Source organism: Oncorhynchus masou, chromosome 33, assembly GCF_036934945.1.
Source record: "Oncorhynchus masou masou isolate Uvic2021 chromosome 33, UVic_Omas_1.1, whole genome shotgun sequence".
Lineage (NCBI taxonomy): Eukaryota > Metazoa > Chordata > Actinopteri > Salmoniformes > Salmonidae > Oncorhynchus > Oncorhynchus masou.
Window position 1 is genome coordinate 30,405,975 of NC_088244.1, and position 22,264 is coordinate 30,428,238.

The following is a 22,264-nucleotide window of genomic DNA, read 5'->3' on the forward strand; positions in this document are numbered from 1 at the left end:
TCAAACGAATGAACCACAGTGGGCTGTGAGTGTCATAACCACAAGTGTATGTGAGGATAAGCATGGTCAAAATTACTATACACAATGTTTGACTTTCTGTCATTGCTGCAAAGCCATGCACTGCTTTTAGTAGGGCATTCCCACAGGAAAATAATAAAATGAAATGAATTCATGCATGTCAGGTAATTTTGGAGACACAGAAAAGTCACAAAAACTGACATTAAATCACAACTCAAAGCTAGACCTGTTTAGTTATACTAAGAATGCAACTGCTGCAATGAGGGCACAAAAATACCATTCAGCTTATAACAATGTAATGAAATTTACTAATGAAGAAACTAGTTTAAAATTATGAATTAGGTTAGTCTCTCTCTCTACACAGAAGTTTTGGAAAAAGAAAAAACTCCACAACAATGAAACTGGAAAAATATCCAACAAATTGCTGACAAAATGCCAAGATCCAGAATGCAAAAAATAGATTGGGTCCACCACAAGAATGCTATAAGAACTCTAGACACAGAAGAGCACTGTCATGTTCAGACAGTGTTTCAGACATACACCACCCTTCTATCTGGGGAACCTCTGTTTAGCAGAAAGGTCACATGTCTCTACCACTTAGGACAATAAGGAAATGATGCAGAATTACCAGACGCAAAGAGACAATATTGCTTTAAACAACTTCCTGGCAATAGGCATGCATTGACAGGCGTTTTAGACCACTGCTGAATGTAAGGCATTCCCATACACTATGCCATTACACAGAAGGCAAGATTATGGTATGAAGACTTACGTTAAATGTAGAAGTCTTGAGAATAGAAAAGTTCCAGTTATTTGTTCCGTCTGATCTTACAAAGAGAGACATAACCAAAGTGACAACAATTCAGCTGAGGCCTGGACCCCAGGCAGCAGAGGGGTATAAGGTCATGTCCAGAGAACAGACCTGACTCAGCTCCCTGTTCGGCGCTGGGGACAGAGGACACAATATGGATACAAATAGCGCTCTAATAAATTATTTGTCAACTGCTTAGGGAAGTATCTATCCATTTTCCCTTATGTAGTTACACAAGCTTTATTGGGAAGTAACATGGCTACAATATTTTAGGATCTTTTAGAATCTATAAGAAGTTTTCTTACTAGGTCTCTATTGATATTTATCATGTTCATAATTCTCTCCTAATAGGCCTACAGCTGATGCACAAACTGATGAGTGATGCACCAGTGAAATGTGACACATATTTTAACATGTGTGAAATACTGTACAACACCATTTAAGATGCCATTCTACCTTGACATTGTAACTACATTTACAATGCATTAAATATATGCATTTAGACTATACATATAGTAGCCTAATATTGATGTTGTAAATAACGATGGAAGTGATATCACCAAGCTCAACACCAGTATGAAGAAGACATCATAGTCTAATCCCTAGTCAGACTGTTCAAAATCCATGAACAAACTGTATAGGAGGCTATTCTTCACAGGCTAATATTTGAAGTTGCATGTTGACAAGACAACACCCAAGTGTTGCATAACTAACTGTGCAATAAAAGAGCCATAAGGAATGGGAGGCAAACAAATCCCTCCTAGACTGTACTCAACAGGATAGGACCGACTGCATATAGGATGACATCCTTGAAAGCGCGTCAATTGGAAATAACGTAATTATTATAACAACCCCAAAAACATATTTCAATTATTGACTATTTAAAACTTTTGAAAACAACGCTGGGAAAACAAATTCCTCTTTACCGGAGGAAATAACTGTGCACACAGCCAAAGCACTGACCTGTTTTTTTTCAAGGGCTGACTCTTCAATTCGTAATACGTTTTTGGTTCCTCTTGAAACTCTTCCCCAACCTCGAAGTCAGGAACTATTCCGGATTCTGCTTGCATACTTGCCACTGTCAACTCTTGACAATAACAAATTATAAAGAAACGAACGATGGTATGGCCACCTCTCTAAAACACTCGCAGTACAAGCCACTGAAATCGCAAACCCGTCTTGCTCCGAGAGCCAGCGAGCAAACAGCGCAAAAAAACATGTAGTTCTGTAGAGTAGGGAATAGTGGCCGTAGAAATAGTAGTGTATGGAATAGAGAACTACAAGCACCATGATACCATAGCCCGCAAGTTTGTGTTTTGATCTGTCAATGTCAGCAGCTTTTTCATTGGTCCAACATCTGATGGGCTTTTACCACATTTTACCCTCAATTCTGCTGAATAGGTCAAATGCCGGAGCAGGCCATATAGCTTTCTATATGCATTGTTTACATTTACAAATATCAATATCTGTTCATAAAATAATATCCTAAACAACATTTCTACACAAAGCCTACTTTTCTCACTACAATAGGCAGCTAGGCTACAGTGTTACAACACAATATAAAGCCTATTGTGCAGCATTGTGTACCCACACTGTAATTACACAACTGCCATGTACAAATCACATTGAAAACCATCAGATGAGTGGACTATTCCTAAATATAAGATACAACACAGCCATGTTAATAGCACGTATCCAATGTTGATCATGTTTTCATTTAATTTAATTTTTATCTCCTGTTTTTTGATAGTCGTAGTAGAATAACATTGAGAAAATCTCTTCTATCTACAAATGTAGGTAGGATATTTATTCGGTAGATATTTGTTCTTATCCTCTGAGCTATCACCCTACCGCACACTAGCAATAGCTGTGAACATGATCTTTAATTTACAACCAGTTCGGATTTACGATAGCCTAGTGTTACATTACATTACATACCGTACCGTGAAAGTAATAGCCATGATCACCACATGGGTCTCTCCTATTTGTGACTTGCAATCTGCCCCTGTCCCTTTTAAAATCATTTCTTCTCCACTGGGCGGCAGTGTAAAGCAAGGAAAATCAACATCCTCATTGAGCCTGCAGGCGACACCATTCGTGACAGCGCATGCAATAATTGCAAGTTCAATATTTGCATTTGTGTCATCCTGCTCACCTGGCGAAAAGACCTACATTTCACCATGCAAATACAGATAAAAACAAATGCTTCTAGGAAAGGAAGCAAGGCACACCTGTCAACATTGAACCTTCTCTAATAAGCCTCTGCGTATGTATCATTATAATAAATATATTCTACACTGTTATTTTCTATTCCTTTCTATTCTATTTCTATAAAATCATGTAATCTCTAATGAATTACGTTCTGCTCACTGTCTCGTGCACATGCTCAGGTCTTTGTGGGAATGCTGTCCTCCTTGACCTACCTTTGCACTACCTTATAGGTGCTTTCTATGACAATTTCCTATGCAGCCTGGATACTGTCACAGTATCTGTGGCAGACTACTACACTACATAAACACATTCAGTTCAAGGATGTGTCATGCTCCAACAATTTCAGTGTAACCACCCTAAATTGATGCAAGCTCTATTGATGCATTGGTCTAAGTCAGTAAAGTACTTTGTTGATTTTTCCTAAAGGTTCCTATAGTCTTGCCTATATTCTTATTGGATAAACCATTTCACTAAGGTACTGGGTAATTATACAAAATTGGTCCCTTTTGCATCCTTTTGACATTGTAACTAGAAATTGTGCACCAATATTGAATTTTAAAATCCTGTTATATTAAACGAAGTACCATTTAATATAGATCACATGGACAATTAAGTAAATCAGATTTCTTACATAAATAAAGACTTGCCAAGGTGTCAAAATGCTGCATTTTGACATGTCCCGTTTTCACCATCATTTTAAAGCCCGAGTTATTTTGTTGCTTTGACAAAGTCATTTCTGAAGATTAATATTTATTTTATGTGATTAGTGATCAATTTGAAGGTCATAACAACCTGTAATAAAAACCAATCATGTTATGTGAGCTGAAATCTCATTTAATATGGTGAAATAAATCATTTTTAATTAATGTTTCCAAAAGAAACATTGAACATTGTCTAATGTTTTGTGGCGGAAAACTGTGTGGTTTGAGCATAACACGTCAACACTGTTACCCATAGATAGACAGGTCAGAAATGTTTTAACAATAAAGCATTTTTGTCAAGCTTGCGTTCCATTGTAATCCACCCTGTTGCACACAACACGTTTCCATTCCACCTGAGATGCGGGGATTCATGGCTGATTTAAGATGAAATCATCAACACTGTTATAGTCAACCTTGTTATGGTCAACTCTGTCTTTGTTTGGCACTTAATAGGCACTTACTATAGTATTTGTTTTTATTTCACCTCTTGAGATGGGAAAACGTGCTTTTTTATTAAGTTGAACGTGTGCTCTTCATGACAGAATGTTAAAATAAGGTGAACTTGTTCGGCAAGTTGCACCACCAAAAGGGACTCATTTCGTGGAACAACCCTACTAATGCAGTCAAAAGTCCATTGCATACGTGTTTACCTTACTGTGATTGTTTTCAATTAAAACTGTCAAATAAATACAGTACCAGTCAAAAGTTTGGACACATCTACTCATTCAAGGGTTTTTATTTTTACTATTTTATACATTGTAGAATAATAGTGAAGATATCAAAACTATGAAATAGCACATATCGAATTATGTAAAAACCACAAAAAAAGTATTAAAACAAATCAACATATATTTGGGGTTGAGGTCGGGTGATTGTGGAGGCCAGGTCAACTGATGCAGCACTCCATCACTCTCCTTATTGGTCAAATAGCCCTTACACAGCCTAGAGGTGTGTTGGGTCATTGTCCTGTTGAAAAACAAATGATAGTCCCACTAAGCGTAAACCAGAGGGGATGGTGTATTGCTGCAGAATGCTGTGATAGCCATGCTGGTTAAGTGTGCCTTGAATTCTAGATACATCACTGACAGTGTCACCAGCAAAGCAACCCCACACCATCACACCACCTCTTCCATGCTTCACAATGTGAACCACACATGCAGAGATTATCCGTTCACCTTCTCTGCGTCTCACAAAGACACAGTGGTTGGAACCAAAAATCTTAAGTTTGGACTCATCACACCAAAGGACAGATTTCCACTCGTCTAATGTCCATTGCTTGTGTTTCTTGGCCCAAGCAAGTCTCCTCTTATTATTGGTGTACTTTAGTAGTGGTTTCTGTGCAGCAATTTGCCAATGAAGGCCTGATTCACACAGTCTCCTCTGAACAGTTGATGTTGAGATGTGTCTGTTACTTGAACTCTGTGAAGCATTTATTTGGGCTGCAATTTCTGAGATTGGTAACTAATGACCTTATCCTCTGCAGCAGAAGTAACTCTGGGTCTTCCTTTTCTGTGGCAGTCCTCATGAGACCCAGTTTCATCATAGCACTTGAAGGTTTTTGTGAATGCACTTGAAGAAATGTTCAAAGTTCTTGAAATGTTCCGTATTGACTGACCTTCATGTCTTAAAGTAATGATGGACTGTCATTTATCTTTGCTTATTTGAGCTGTTCTTGCCATAATATGGACTTGGTCTTTTACCAAATTAGGCTAACTTCTGTATACCACCCCTACCTTGTCACAACACAACTGAATGGCTCAAACATATTAAGAAGGAAAGAAATCCAGCACATTAACTTTTAACAAGGCACACCTGTTAGTTGAAATGAATTCCAGGTGACTACATCATGAAGCTGGTTGAGAGAATGCCAAGAGTGTGCAAAGCTGTCATCAAGGCAAAAGGTGGCTACTTTGAAGAATCTCAAATATAAAATATATATTGATTTGTTTAACACTTTTTTGGTTACCACATGATTCCATATGTGCTATTTTATAATTGTGATGTCTTGTTCTACAATATAGAAAATAGTAAAAAAACAACAACAAAAAAACCCTTGAATGAGTAGGTGTGTCCAAACTTTTGACTGGTACTGTATATAAAACACAGGAAACTGCACAGGGCCATTCACAGGGTGTTTATAGGGCTATCCCCCCAAAAAACATAAACTAAACTGCAATCTGTTTGTATAGTTTATGCAGCATAAATATCTAAACAACTCAGATGGTTGGATCTTGGCAGTGAGAAGGAGATATCCAGAGGACAGATGGTTTTGGGGAATGCTAATGAGATGCTTATTCTTGTCTGATGACAGAGACCCTAGGGGGGGGGGGGATGAGGGTTGGAGGGGCACTAGGGGATGGGTGTCCCCAGGGTAAATCGTTTACAGTAGGCTGGGAGAGAATGGTAACAAACCAGCGTCTTGGTTCATCAATCAGCAGCTTGAAAATGTATCTAGGCTAGTTACAATTAACTTGCAGAATATGTTCAGCACAACATTTTCAAACAAGACAACCGTTTGTAAATATTATTTAGGAGAAAATGTCAATTGTGTTATCATTCATAAACAACGAAGTTACAGGCCATTGTTTCTTTCCCTGTGTCCTTATGAATCATGAATCCTTCCCTGTAGCTTGGTTATATACCATACAGTAGCTGCATGTGTTTTGCCTGTGTTAAGGCAACAATAAATATTTCAGTAGCAGGAGCAGTGCTGATCATATGAAATATACACCAATAATCTTCCCCATTGACCTTATTGTAAATGTCAGTCATAGGATTCAATCCAGTTAAGCTCTCAAATGTTCAGTTGCATTTGTTCAAAATAGACAGTGAGATTAATAGATTATATCAGTTTTTTCTTGACAGCATCTTATATCAATACCACTTCACAAACGACCTTAGGTTCACACTTAAATGTGATATTTTCTGCAATATTGAGAAGCTTTTGTACATCACTTTTGTTCAATCTTATTAATTTCTGACGTATCACTTTTTTTAAAGGTGGTGGGGAGGTGCGGTACATGTCACATGGAAATGCATTAATTTACACAATGTCCATTGCTTACAATTATAATTTTTAACACCCTGATAGGCCTGATAGGTTTCCATAATAATACCAGGGTAAAACACAAAATATGTATTACGAATAGGTCTGCATCATGTCTAAAACACGAACGTTTATCACCAGCAATGAGCAGATTGTGACCCATTGTGTGTACAGTTCAGTACAGTGGCAGTAGCTAAGAGGAGAGCGAGCGCTAGAAGCCCCTTTCACGTAAATGCCCGCGGGGCGAAGGCGTGGTGAGCGTGGATGAATGCAAGCGTGCACGAATACTGGAGAAGGCTACGAATAGTGGACAGCGATACAGCTCACCGACTCTCTCCTCTGCTGAAAACGAAAGAGGCATGCATTGAATGGGGTTCCAATATGCCAGGGGAGACCTATTTTAGAATCAAGAAACCAACCAGCTGAAATACAAGGAAACGCCCAAACCGAAGGTAAGATTGTCAGGTTACGATGTGACAATAATCGATATGGGAGTATTCTTTGAACTGTGCGGGGGGGAAAGTAGACGGGTTCATTCACGCATCTTTTGGGAGTGATACATTAACCGGCTTTATCATATCGTTGTTTTAGGCTTGGTTGTGCCATTGTTGTTTTATTATCAATATCGGCATCAGTGTTTTTTCTTTCAACAAAATATCGTACGGATTCCATCCATCCATGGGCTTTTTTTGCTCTAATTGGGGACTCAGGTTTGTCATTTAACAGAAAATAAACCACCATTAGCCATACATGTTCATTGTTCCTCCCTCATTTTGAAAAACGTGTAACTAATAGCATACAACGTTTTAATTTATCATTATCCTACTGTATCAAAATGGTAAATACCATTCTTTATGTGAATGGAAGAAAACAAAAACGAGTTTATAGATGATCAGATAATAAACACAATACATTTGCGTTCTGCCTGACACACCTTGGTTGCTATATCCAGTCTCGTCTGCACTGAACAGCAATGTATATAGAGATAGGGAGGGATAGGGACCTGGGTTTGGTCAGTGAGGAAGGAAGGATACAGTACAAAAAGAAGGCATCCTTACAGTAATTGTGCTGGGTAGACCTAAAGTAAATAGGCAATGATTATCTAGATTTATTGATGTAGAAAGGTTGTGTTCAGGATTAGGCCTGTTGTAAGTAGTAAATACAGTAAGCGTTTACAATTCATCTGTTAGCATCAGAAACTCTGGGGCCTCAGTTCAGTTGATTAATTCATAGAAACATCCATTTACTCTGCAAGTATAAAGTCTCTCCGTTTTGCTGATCTGTTTTTGTCCATGCTGAGTACTTAGGCTACATGTAAATAAGATAGTGATGAAGAGTTGTGGATGATTTGCATAATTTATTTTACATTTAGCAGAGCTCTTCCAGACTTATAGGAGCAATTTGGGTTAAGTGCCTTGCTCAAGGGCACATCAACAGATTTTTTTCACCTAGTTAGCTCAGGGGTTTGAAGCAGCAACCTTTTGGTTACTGGCCTAACACTTTTAACTGCTAGGCTATCTGCTGGCCATTTTTTGCATTGTATGTTGTTAGTGGCTGCTCTAAAGCAGCTGGTTCACTCCATAATTTCCATGAAAAAATGTCACCTGTGTACTAGCAGCCAAAGCAACAGCAGGACACAGTGGGAGGTCCTTGTTGTACAGGTGGCAGTGCCAGTAGCTAGTGGTTGAAGCAGTGCAAATGTAGGATCTTAATTTGATCACCCTGTTTGAGGAGAACTTTCCTGCAATGCAGGAAATTTAAAGCTTGGAGGTTTAAAATGGCTTCTGAAGTTTGTAATTTCCACTTAGAAATGTCTGACCTTATTTTCCCTTTACAAAAAAATGTATCAACCCCTACAAATATCTCAATTAATTATAATCCACATAATAATTAAAATGGCTTGTTGCTGCAGGATTATTTCCTGCTGTAGAAAACTTGCTCAAATTAAGATCCTACTTCTGTAGTTGTAAGAAATAATAATGTTTAATGGCAGTTGTTTTGGCCAGCTCTGGCCTAATGTTACCATTTGCATAGGTTATGTAGTTTACTCATGAAACACTTATAAAAAAAGTACACTCATGTCTCAACTGCATTATTTTTTATTTTTTACACTTCTAGATTTAGCAGTGAACAGAACAAAGAAAGAACAGCAACACTACCACTGAATTTTCCACTGACTTTGTCACAAGTTGTCACTATTTGTCATGTTCTCAGTGAGATTCAGAAAGAGACACTGGGTCCTGACATAGTTTCAGGCAGCTGGCATGCTAAACAGGAATGGCTTGTTTTTCAGATATGGAAGTGAACAAACTTCACTATCCTGAGATTTATCCCGTTGTGATGGCCCCTACAGTTGTTGGTCAGGATATCCTGTGGAAAACAGTGTTGTGACTAATGTGATGTTGCACCACTGGAAATTGTTTAAAACCGATATAAAGCAATTTTATTTTACTAGGCAAGTCAGTTAAGAACAAATTCTTATTTTTAATGACGGCCTAGGAACAGTGGGTTAACTGCCTGTTCAGGGGCAGAACAATAGATTTTGTACCTTGTCAGCTCAGGGTTTCGAACTTGCAACCTTTCGGTTACTAGTCCAATGCTCTAACCACTAGACTACCCTGTCGTAATGACAGACTCACTGAAAATGAAAACGGAGTCGTTACAGACAAGTGTTGTTTAAGTGGGTAACTCAATTTATAGTAATTTGAAATAGTAAATCATAGCTTTCAAATCAAATCAATCAAATGTTATTTGTCACGTGCTTCGTAAACAACAGGTGTAAACTAGCAGTGAAATGCTTCCTTATGGGCCCTTCCCAACAATGCAGAGAGAAATATATAGAAACAAAGATTAACATGAGGAATAAATACACAATGAGTAACTTGGCTATATACACAGAGTACCAGTACTGAGTCGATGTGCAGGGCTACGAGGTAATTGAGGTAGATATGTACAAATAGGTAGTGGTAAAGTGGGTAGGCAACAGGATAGATAATAAACAGCAGCAGTGTATGTGAAGAGTCAAAAGAGTTAGTGCAAAGACAGTCAATGCAGATAGTCCAGGTAACTAAATCAAATCAGTTTGATAAAACATTTATTTGTCACGTACGACGAATACAACAGGTTAGTGTTGTACAGTGAAATGCTTACTTACAGGCCCTAACCAACAGTGTGATTTTTAAGTAAAAAATAGGTATTAGCTGAACAATAGATAAGTAAAGAAATAAAAATAACAGTAAAAAGACAGTGAAAAAGTGAGTCTATTTACAGGCACCGGTTAGTCAGGCTAATTGAGGTAGTATGTACAGTTGAAGTCTGAAGTTTAAATACACTTAGGTTGGAGTCATTAAAACTCGTTTTTCAACCACTCCACAAATTTCTTGTTAACAAACTATAGTTTTGGCAAGTCGGTTAGGACATCTACTTTGTGCATGACACAAGTAGTTTTTCCAACAATTGTTTACAGACAGATTATTTCACTTATAATTCACTGTATCACAATTCCAGTGGGTCAGATGTTTATATACACTAAGTTGACTGTGCCTTTAAACAGCTTGGAAAATTCCAGAAAATTATGTCATGGCTTTAGAAGCTTCTGATAGGCTAATTGACATCATTTGAGTCAATTGGAGGTGTACCTGTGGATGTATTCCAAGGCCTACCTTCAAACTCAGTGCCTCTTTGCTCGACATCATGGGAAAATCAAAAGAAATCAGCCAAGACCTCAGAAAAAACATTGTATACCTCCACAAGTCTGGTTCATCCTTGGGAGCAATTTCCAAACGCCGGAAGGTACCACGTTCATCTATATAAACAATAGTACGCAAGTATAAACACCATGGGACCACGCAACAGTCAGGGGCGGCAGGGTAGCCTAGTGGTTAGAGCGTTGGACTAGTTACCGAAAGGTCGCAAGTTCAAATCCCTGAGCTGACAAGGTACAAATCTGTCGTTCTGCCCCTGAACATGCAGCTAACCTACTGTTCCCAGTCCATCATTGAAATACCGCTCAGGTAGGAGACGCATTCTGTCTCCTAAAGATGACAGCAATGGTGAAGATGCTGGAGGAAACAGCTGCAAAAGTATCTACCTGTATATCCACAGTAAACCAAGTCTTATATCGACATAACCTGAAAGTTCGCTCAGCAAGGAAGAAGCCACTGCTCCAAAACCGCCATAAAAAAGGCAGACTACAGTTTGCAACTGCACATGGGGACAAAAATTGTACTTTTTTGAGAAATGGTCTGATGAAACAAAAATAGAACTGTTTGGTCATAATCACCATCATTATGTTTGGAGGAAAAGGGGGGAGGAGAAGACCACCATCCCAACCGTGAAGCACAGGGGTGTCATCATCATGTTGTGAGGTTGCTTTGCTGCAGGAGTGACTGGTGCACTTCACAAAATAGATTGCATCATGAGGGTGGGAAATTATGTGGATATATTAAAGCAACATCTCAAGACATCAGTCAAAGCTCTGACCTCAATCCAATAGAACATTTGTGGGCAGAACTGAAAAAGTGTGTGCCAGCAAGGAGGCCTACAAACCTGACTCAGTTACACCAGCTCTGTCAGGAGGAATGGGCCAAAATTCACCCAACTTATTGTGGGAAGCTTGTGGAAGGCTACCCGAAAACGTTTGACCCAAGTTAAACAATTTAAAGGCAATGCTACCAAATACTAATTGAGTGTATGTAAACTTCTGACCAACTGGGAATGTGATGAAAGAAATAAAAGCTGAAATAAATCATTCTCTCTACTATTATTCTGACATTTCACATTCTTAAAATTAAGTTGTGATCCTAACTGACCCAAGACAGGGAATTATTACTCTGATTAAATGCCAGGAATTGTAAAAAACTGAGTTTAAGTGTATTTGGCTAAGGTGTATGCAATCTTCCGACTTCAACTGTACATGTAGGTATGGTTAAAGTGTCTATGCATATATGATAAACAGAGAGTAGCAGTAGTGTAAAAGAGGGGTTGGTGGATGGTGGGTGGCAGGACACAATGCAAATAGTCGGGGTAGCCAATGTGCTACGGGTGGCACCCGTTAGTAGAGGTAGTTGAGGTAGTATCCTGAACGCTGGAGGTCCTGGATGGCAGGCAGCTTAGTTTAGTGTTGTACTGAGCCATACGCACTACGCTCTGTAGTGCCATGCGGTCGGAGCCCGAGCAGTTGCCGTACCAGGCAGTGATGCAACCAGTCAGGATGCTCTCGATGTTGCAGCTGTAGAACCTTTTGAGGATCTGAGGACCCATGGCAAATCTTTTTAGTTTCCTGAGGGGGAATAGGTTTTGTCGTGCCCTCTTCATGACTGTCTTGGTGTGTTTGGACCGTTCTAGTTTGTTGGACACAAAGGAACTTGAAGCTCTCAACCTGCTCCACTACAGCCCCGTCAATGAGAATGGGGACATGCTCGGTCCTCCTTTTCCTGTAGTCCACAATCATCAGGGGGTACAGGAGGGGACTGAGCACGCACCCCTGAGGGACTCCAGTGTTGAGGATCAGCGTGGCGGATGTGTTGCTACCTACCCTCACCACCTGGGGCGGCCCGTCAGGAAGTCCAGGAACCAGTTGCAGAGGGAGGTGTTTAGTCACAGGATCCTTAGCTTAGTGATGAGTTTTAAGGGTACTAAGGTGTTGAACTCTGAGCTGTTGTCAAAGAATAGTATTCTCTCGTAGGTGTTCCTTTTGTCCAGGTGGGAAAGGGCAGTGAGAAGTGCAATAGAGATCTGTTTGGGCGGTTTGCAAATTGGAGTGGTTCTAGGGTTTCTGGGATAATGGTATTAATGTAAGCCATTACCAGCCTTTCAAAGCACTTCATTGCTACGGACGTGAGTGCTATGGGTCTGTAGTCATTTAGGCAGGTTGCCTTAGTGTTCTTGGGCACAGGGACTATGGTGGTCTGCTTGAAACATGTTGGTATTACAGACTCAATCAGGGACATGTTGAAAATGTCAGTGAAGACACCTGCCAGTTGGTCAGCACATCCCCGGAGCACACGTCCTGGTAATCCGTCTGGCCCCGCGGCCTTGTGAATGTTGACCTGTTTTAAGATTTTACTCACGTCGGCTACAGAGAGCGAGATCACACAGTCATCCGGAACAGCTGACGCTCTCATGCATGCCTCAGTGTTGCTTGCCTCGAAGCGAGCATAGAAGTGATTTAGCTCATCTGGTAGGATCGTGTCACTGGGCAGCTCACAGCTGGGCTTCTCTTTGTAGTCTGTAATAGTTTGCAAGCCCTGCCATATACGTCGAACGTCAGAGCCAGTGTAGTATGATTAAATCTTAGCCCTGTATTGGCGCTTTGCCTGTTTGATGGTTCGTCGCAGGGCATAGCAGGATTTCTTATAAGCTTCCGGGTTAGAGTCCCGCAATTTGAAAGCGCCAGCTCTACCGTTTAGCTCAGTGCAAATGTTGCCTGTAATCAAACCAAATCAAATTGATTTATATAGCCTTCTTACATCAGCTGACATCTCAAAGTGCTGTACAGAAACCCAGCCTAAAACCCCAAACAGCAAGCTATGCAGGTGTAGATGCACAGTGCAGGTGTAGAAGCACTGTAATCCTTGGCTTCTGGTTGGGGTATGTATGTACAGCCACTGTGGGGACGACGTCCTCGATGCACTTATTTATAAAGCCAGTGACTGATGTGGTGTACTCCTCAATGCCATTGGAAAACTCCCGGCCTCTGGGTGAGTGGTTTCCTGTTTGCTTATGTCCTTATACAGCTGACTGAGTGTGGTCTTAGTGTCAGCATCCGTCTGTGGTGGTAAATAAACAGCCACGAAAAGTTTGGATGAAAACTCTTGGCAAATAGTCTGGTCTACAGTTTATTATAAGATACTCTACTTCAGGCGAGCAAAATCTAGAGACTTCCTTTCGTGCACCAGCTGCTGTTTACAAATATGCACAGACCGCCCCCCCCTGTCTTACGTACAGTGGAGAGAACAAGTATTTGATACATGGCCGATTTTGCAGGTTTTCCTACTTACAAAGCATGTAGAGGTCTGTAATTCTTTATCATGAGTACACTTCAACTGTGAGAGACGGAATCTAAAACAAAAATCCAGAAAATCACATTGTATGATTTTTATGTAATTAAATTTGCATTTTATTGCATGACATAAGTATTTGATACATCAGAAAAGCAGAACTTAATATTTGGTACAGAAACCTTTGTTTGCAATTACAGATATCATACGTTTCCTGTAGTTCTTGACCAGGTTTGCACACACAGCAGCAGGGATTTTAGCCCTCTCCTCCATACAGACCTTCTCCAGATCCTTCAGGTTTCGGGCTGTCACTGGGCAATACGGACTTTCAGCTCCCTCCAAAGATTTTCTATTGGGTTCAGGTCTGGAGACTGGCTAGGCCACTCCAGGACCTTGAGATGCTTCTTACGGAGCCACTCATTAGTTGCCCTGGCTGTGTGTTTCGGGTCATTGTCATGCTGGAAGACCCAGCCACGACCCATCTTCAATGCTCTTACTGAAGGAAGGAGGTTGTTGGCCAAGATCTCGTGATACATGGCCCCATCCATCCTCCCCTCAATACGGTGCAGTCGTCCTGTCCCCTTTGCAAAAAAGCATCCCCCAAAGAATTATGTTTCCACCTCCATGCTTCACGGTTGGGATGGTGTTCTTGAGGTTGTACTCATCCTTCTTCTTCCTCCAAACACGTCGAGTGGAGTTTAGACCAAAAAGCTCCATTTTTGTCTCATCAGACCACATGACCTTCTCCCATTCCTCCCCTGGATCATCCAGATGGTCATTGGCAAACTTCAGACGGGCCTGGACATGCGCTGGCTTGAGCAGGGGGACCTTACGTGCGCTGCAGGATTTTAATCCATGACGGCGTAGTGTGTTACTAATGGTTTTCTTTGAGACTGTGGTCCCAGCTCTCTTCAGGTCATTGACCAGGTCCTGCCATGTAGTTCTGGGATGATCCCTCACCTTCCTCATGATCATTGATGCCCCACGAGGTGAGATCTTGCATGGAGCCCCAGACCGAGGGTGATTGACCGTCATCTTGAACTTCTTCCATTTTTGAATAATTGCGCCAACAGTTGTTGCTTGCCTATTGTCCTGTAGCCCATCCCAGCCTTGTGCAGGTCTACAATTACATCCCTGATGTCCTTACACAGCTCTCTGGTCTTGGCCATTGTGGAGAGGTTGGAGTCTGTTTGATTGAGTGTGTGGACAGGTGTCTTTTATACAGGTAACGAGTGCAGTTCAGGTGCAGTTAATACAGGTAATGAATGGAGAACAGGAGGGCTTCTTAAAGAAAAACTAACAGGTCTGTGAGAGCCGGAATTCTTACTGGTTGGTAGGTGATCAAATACTTATGTCATGCAATAAAATGCAAATGTATTACTTAAAAATCATACAATGTGATTTTCTGGATTTTTGTTTTAGATTCTGTCTCTCACAGTTGAAGTGTACCTATGATAAAAATTACAGACCTCTACGTGCTTTTTTAAGTAGGAAAACCTGCAAAAACGGCAGTGTATCAAATACTTGTTCTCTCCACTATATATCCCGTATATCCTGCTAGCTGAATATCCATGTCATCATTCAGCCACGATTCCATGAAACATAAGATGTTACAGTTTCTGATGTCCCGTTGATAGGATATTCGTGATCGTACTGTATCTCGTCTAATTTATTGTCCAAAGTTGACGGTAATGGCAGCTTTCCCACACGCTGTCGGCAGATCCTTATGAGGCACCCCGCTCTGTGTCCTCTGTACCTGCGTCTATTTCTCTTGCCAATGACGAGGATGTTGGCTTTGTCGGGTGTTCGAAGTACATCCTGTGTGTCCAGCGTGTTGAAGAAAAAATCTTTGTCTAATCCGAGGTGAGGGATCGCTGTCCTGATATCCAGAAGATATTTGTCTAATCCGAGGTGAGGGATCGCTGTCCTGATATCCAGAAGATATTTTCTTGCCGTAAGATACGGTGGCAGAAACATGTACAAAATAAGTTACAAATAACGTGAAAAACCACATAATAACACAATTGGTTAGGTGCCCATAATACTGCTGCCATTTCTTCCAGTGCCATTTTCAACTATTTAGTAGTCTTATGGCTTAGGGGTAGAACACTTGGTGCATCGGTACCACTTGCCATGCAGTAGGAGAGAGAACAGTCTGTGACTTGGGCGGCTGGAGTCGGAAAATTTCTAGGGCCTTCCTCTGACTGTCAGGACCCGGTTACGAACCTGGGTCTCCGGAGTGAGAAACAGTCACTTAACCAACTGAGCCACGAATAGTCAGCAGAACCCAGAAGATGAGGCAGACACAGCAGTACTTAAGACGGTGTATTTAATAAAGTAAAAAGGAGAAGTCCTTAAATACAAAAATGGCAAATCCAAAAGGTGGTAGGAATAGCACAAAAAAGCCTCAAGAGATACTCAAAAACAAAAACAGAATTCCACAAGAGCATCCACCGGAATTGACAAGAATACACAGAACACTAGGGCTGGGTGCTAACATACAAACACAGAGCACAGAACTGAGGGAAACTAAGGGTTTAAATACAATCAGGGTAAACGAGGCACAGGTGCAAATAATAATGGGGAACAAGGGAAAAAACATAAGGTCAAAAAGCACAATGGGGGCATCTAGTGACCAAAACCCGGAACAACCCTGGCCAAATCCTGACAGAATCCCCCCCTAGGAACGGCTCCTGACGTTCCTACCAGCTCTCTCAGGGTGGAGGGCCCTGAACTGACGAATGAGGTCAGGGTCCAGGATGTCTTTGGCAGGAACCCAGGAGCGCTCCTCGGGACCGTAGCCTTCCCAGTCCACCAGATACTGCCAGGACCGCTGCACCCGGCGGGAATTCAGTATCCGATGGACGGTATAATCCGGCTGGCCTCCAATGAAACGAGGCGGAGGGGGAGGTCTGTCTGCCGGGACAAGGGGAGAAAAAACAACAGGTTTTAACAATGAAATGTGAAATGTGGGATTAATCTTAAGGGATCTGGGTAAGTGTAGGCGATAAGAAACTGGGTTAACTCTCCTGGCAACCTTGAAGGGACCGATGTATTTTTGGGACAGCTTGCGAGACTCCACCCGTAGAGGTAAGTCTCTTGTGGAGAGCCAGACTCTCTGGCCGGGGCGCAGGGTAGGCCCGGGACGGCGACGTCTGTTGGCTTGTTGTTGGTACCTCTGTGAGGAACGCATAAGATTAAGACGGGTCTTCCTCCACATAAGCCGACAGCGTCTGACGAACTTCAAGGCTGAAGGCACTCTGACTTCTGCCTCCTGGTCCGGGAACAATGGAGGAGCATAGCCAAACTGACACTCGTGCGGGGACATACCAGTGGAGGAGGAACGCAAGGTGTTGTGCGCGTATTCGGCCCAAACAATAAAGGATGACCATGTGGACGGGTTGTCACGAGTCATACATCGGAGGGTGGTTTCCAGCTCTTGATTCATCCTCTCTGTTTGGCCGTTGGACTCCGGATGGTACCCTGAAGATAGACTGGCAGAAGCCCCCATGAGTTGGCAGAAGGCCTTCCAAAACCTTGAGGCGAACTGGGGACCTCTGTCAGAAACCATATCTTGAGGAATGCCGAGGACTCGGAACACATGATTAATTACCAACTCAGCCGTTTCCTTGGCAGAAGGTAACTTAGTCAGAGGGACGAACCTGGCCGCCTTTGAAAACCTGTCGATTATGACTAGGATAGTAGTATTGCCATGGGATGGAGGAAGTCCAGTAATAAAGTCCAATGAGATATGGGACCAGGGTCTGTGGGGAACAGGTAAAGGGTGAAGGAGTCCTTGAGGGCGGAGGTGAGAAGATTTGCCCTGGCAGCACACGGGACAGGCATTGACGAAAGTGGCAACGTCTTCTCTTATGGTAGGCCACCAGAACTTACGCTGGATGAACTCCAAGGTGCGACCTACGCCCGGATGACAGGTGAGGCGAGAGGAGTGCCCCCACAGAAGGACCTGAGTCCTCACTGCCTTGGGGACAAACAACCGATTGGCAGGACCTCCTTTCGGGTCCGGTTCGCTAGCTTGAGCACGTCTCACGGTATCCTCAACTTGCCACGAGATCGGAGCCACAATCTTAGCAGCAGGAAGGACAGGCATGTCCGTGTCATCTCGAATGGCAGGAGCGTAGACTCGGGACAGGGCATCCGGTTTGAGATTCTTCGACCCGGGCCGATAGGTGAGGATAAACTGGAATCGATTGAAGAAAAGAGACCATCTAGCTTGTCTAGAGTTCAACCGCTTCGCCTGCTGGATATACTCCAGATTTTTGTGGTCCGTAAGCACTTGAAACGGGTGAGAAGCCCCCTCGAGCCAGTGTCTCCATTCCTTCAATGCCATCTTAACCGCTAGGAGTTCACGATCCCCACATCGTAGTTCCTCTCAGTCGGGGTAAGCCGGTGTGAGAAGAAAGCGCACGGATGAAGCTTCTTGTCTTCACCCCTCTGAGACAGGACAGCTCCAACACCAACCTCTGATGCGTCTACCTCCACCACAAATGGTTCATCCGTAGTCGGTAGTATCAGGATGGGAGCAGAGAGAACGCGCTGCTTGAGTCCTTGGAAGGCCGTCTCAGCTTCTCTTCTCCACAAAAACCTTTCATTGCCACCCTTGGTTAAAGCTGAGAGAGGGGCTGCCACCAAGCTGAAGTTCTTGATGAACTTGCGGTAGAAGTTTGTGAAGCCCAGGAAACGCTGAACTTCCTTAACGGATTTGGGGGTGGGCCAATCCGCTACCGCCCCTACCTTCCTGGGGTCCATTTGGACTCGACCGGGTTCCACTACAAATCCCAGGAATTGTACTCGGGATGAATGGAATTCACATTTTTCCGGTTTAACGTACAGATGGCTGTCCAGGAGGAGTTTGAGTACTTGTCTGACATGCTTAGTGTGTTCTTGAAGGGAGCTCGAAAAGATGAGGATGTCATCCAAGTAAACGAACACAAATATGTTAAGCATATCCCTAAGCACATCGTTTATGAGCGCTTGGAACACCGCTGGGGCGTTGGTCAGGCCGAAGGGCATCACCAAGTATTCATAGTGACCAGTAGGCGTGTTGAAAGCGGTCTTCCACTCGTCACCAGGTCTGATCCGCACAAGATGGTATGCGTTCCGCAGGTCAAGCTTAGTGAAAACAACTGCTTCCTGGAGCAGCTCGAAGGCTGTGGCCATAAGGGGTAGCGGGTAACGGTTACGGACGGTTATGGCATTGAGTCCCCGGTAGTCGATGCAAGGACGTAATCCACCGTCTTTCTTGGCCACAAAGAAAAACCCTGCTCCCGCCGGGGAGGTGGATGGACGCATGAGGCCTGCTTCCAGAGCGTCCTTGATGTAGGTATCCATAGCAGCTCGTTTGGGTGGAGATAGGGAAAAGATCCGACCCCTGGGGGGGCAAGTGCCCGGAAACAGGTCGATGGGGCAATCGTAAGGTCTATGGGGTGGTAGCATGGTGGCCCTCTGTTTGCTAAACACCAGTTTAAGGTCATGGTAACACTCGGGAACTCGGGTCAGGTCGATGGATTCTAAAGACTCGGGAGTAGAACTCGGGGAATTCTGGAAAATACAAGTAGCTTGGCACGTAGGACCCCACTGCTTGATAGTGTCCACAGACCAGTCGATGTGAGGGTTATGGCTGTGAAGCCAGGGGTATCCAAGGACGAGAGGGAACTCGGAACAGGAGATCAAATGAAAGTTCATCAATTCCTGGTGTTGTGAAACTGAAAGTCGCAAGGAGGTAGTGACATGAGTGACAAGTCCAGATCCCAAAGGGCTTCCATCCAATGTAGTGACCCTCATGGGTTCACTTAGAGGTTCAGAGGGAACGCCATTCTCCTTCGCCCAGACACCATCCATGAAGTTACCTGCGGCTCCAGAGTCTACCAAGGCTTGAAGGTGAAGCTTGTGGTTGTCCCAGGAGAGGGTGACTGGAATGAGCAGACGGGAGTTGGACGGATGGGAGGAGGTTATGTTTCCCGTTACAGTTCCCCCGGTCTGTACGGGACAGAGCGTTTCCCTGGAGCCCGGGACACGTGGAACGGAAATGGCCCGGTTTGCCGCAATATAGACAGCGTCGCTCCTCATCCGGCGGTCTCTCTCAGCCTGGGAGATGCGTCCAATCTGCATGGGTTCCGATGGAGCCAGCGAGGATAAAGGTGGGGACTCGGAGCTGGGACTGATAGGGGCTAGAGGTCTACGGTTGAGTTCTCTCTCTCTCAGACGCTGGTCAATGCGTGAGGCCAACTTGATCAGGGACTCGAGATTGTCCGGTGGTTCCCGAGTGGCCAGTTCATCTTGGATAGTGTCGGAAAGGCCTTTCAGAAAGCACACCGTGAGCGCCTCGTTGTTCCAGCCACTTGCTGCTGCCACCGTGCGGAACTGGATGGCATAGTCCGTCACGCTGCGCCAACCTTGGTGGAGAGTCAGGAGCTGTTTGGCTGAGTCAGAACCACTGCTTGGGCCTTGAAACACTCGTTTGAATTCCTCAGAAAACCTTTACAAGCACTTGGATCACCTGAGAACCGTTGGGGAGGTGGAAGACGAGGTTCAGCCAGGGGGTTAACTGCCATGGGTACGTGAATCTGAGGTACTGGGACGGGAACTGTTGCCGGGGTAAGACGATCAGATATTTGCTTAATGGAAGTCAGCATCTCCGACAGAAGATGACAATGTCTAGCCATTAAGGCCTCTTGCTGAACCAGGGCGGCTTCGTGGCGTTGGACAGTCTCCTGGTGGTGGGACAGCATGGCAAAAAGGTCCTGGGAACTGGCTGCCTCTGGGTTCATTTTTGGCTCTGTGTTTCTGTCAGGACCCGGTTACGAACCTGGGTCTCCGGAGTGAGAAACAGTCACTTAACCAACTGAGCCACGAATAGTCAGCAGAACCAAGAAGATGAGGCAGACACAGCAGTACTTAAGACGGTGTATTTAATAAAGTAAAAAGGAGAAGTCCTTAAATACAAAAATGGCAAATCCAAAAGGTGGTAGGAATAGCACAAAAAAGCCTCAAGAGATACTCAAAAACAAAAACAGAATTCCACAAGAGCATCCACCGGAATCGACAAGAATACACAGAACACTAGGGCTGGGTGCTAACATACAAACACAGATCACAGAACTGAGGGAAACTAAGGGTTTAAATACAATCAGGGTAAACGAGGCACAGGTGCAAATAATAATGGGGAACAAGGGAAAAAACATAAGGTCAAAAAGCACAATGGGGGCATCTAGTGACCAAAACCCGGAACAACCTGGCCAAATCCTGACACTGACACCGCCTGGTATAGAGGTCCTGGATGGCAGGGAGCTCGGCCCCAGTGATGTACTGGGCCAACTACCCTTTGTAGCACCTTGCTGTCGGATGCCAAGCAGTTGCCATACCAAGCGGTGATGCAGCCAGTCAAGATGCTCTCAATGGTGCAACTGTAGACATTTTTGAGGATCTGAGGGCCCATGCCAAATCTTTTCAGCCTCCTATAGGGAAGAGGTGTTGTCGTGCCTTCTTCACGACTGTGTTGGTTGTGTTGGTGTGTGGACCATGTTTCATTCGTTAGTGATGTGGACACCGAGATACTTTAGCTCTCGACCCGCTCCACTACAGCCCCGTTGATGTACCCGGCCCTCCTTTTTCTGTAGTCCATAATCAGCTCCTTTGTCTTGCTGATGTTGAGGGAGAGGTTGCTGTCCTGGCACCATACTGCCACCTCTCTGCCACATCTCACCTCTCACCACTCTATAGACGGTCTCATTGTCGTCGGTGATCAGGCCAACCATGTCATGTCGTCAGCAAACTTCATGAGTACAGGACGGGAGTACAGGACGGGAGTACAGGACGGGAGTAAGCATGCACCCTTGAGGAGCTCACGTGTTGAGGGTCAGCGTGGTGGATGTGTTGTTGCCTACCCTCACCACCTGGGAGCGGCCTGTCAGGAAGTCCAGGATCCAGTCCCACAGTACATACACCACTTAGGCCAATACTTTAGATATCTGCCTCTACACACTAAGAAAAGAGGATTCTTCAAGGGTTCTTTGGGATGGGTGATGGTTTCTATATGGAGCCATAATGACTCAAAGAACCCTTTGAGCCCTTCAGTGGTTCTTTGCCGTTCACATAAGGGCCAGAATAGAAAACCCTATATGGTTTCCACTGGATGTCAGAAGGTGAATTCACCAATTTGTAAGTCGCTCTGGATAAGAGCGTCTGCTAAATGACTTAAATGTAAATGTAAATGTTCTTCAAAAATATCGACAAAGAACCTTTGAGATTAACAAAGGTTCTTTATAGAACCTTCTTCTATAAAGGTTCTATAAAGAACCATAAAAAAGGGTTCTATATAGCCCCCAAAAGGGTGCTATATATAACTTGTGATTAATGGTTCTTTATGGAACCTTAGGAAATTGTTATTTATAGCACCATAAATGTTCCATTTAGAACCTTATGAGCATGTTTTTGTATAGAACGTTAAAAAAAA

General features: G+C 43.4%; 2 protein-coding genes across 5 annotated transcripts in view; one reads left to right on the top strand and one right to left on the bottom strand.

The window, feature by feature from the left end:
• LOC135528228 (microphthalmia-associated transcription factor-like) overlaps window positions 1–2,020 on the bottom strand; it is a 39,653-nt gene extending 37,633 nt beyond the window's left edge. For all 3 annotated transcript variants that reach the window (XM_064957174.1, XM_064957173.1, XM_064957172.1), the window contains exon 1: window positions 1,793–2,020. In XM_064957174.1, coding sequence (XP_064813246.1) covers window positions 1,793–1,899 — 107 coding nt within the window. In that variant the 5' untranslated portion in view covers window positions 1,900–2,020. The remainder of the gene's footprint in view (window positions 1–1,792) is intronic.
• A 4,968-nt stretch (window positions 2,021–6,988) lies between these two features.
• LOC135528229 (FERM domain-containing protein 4B-like) overlaps window positions 6,989–22,264 on the top strand; it is a 42,088-nt gene continuing 26,812 nt past the window's right edge. For both annotated transcript variants that reach the window (XM_064957175.1, XM_064957176.1), the window contains exon 1: window positions 6,989–7,239. The gene's annotated coding sequence lies outside the window, so the exon portion shown is untranslated. The remainder of the gene's footprint in view (window positions 7,240–22,264) is intronic.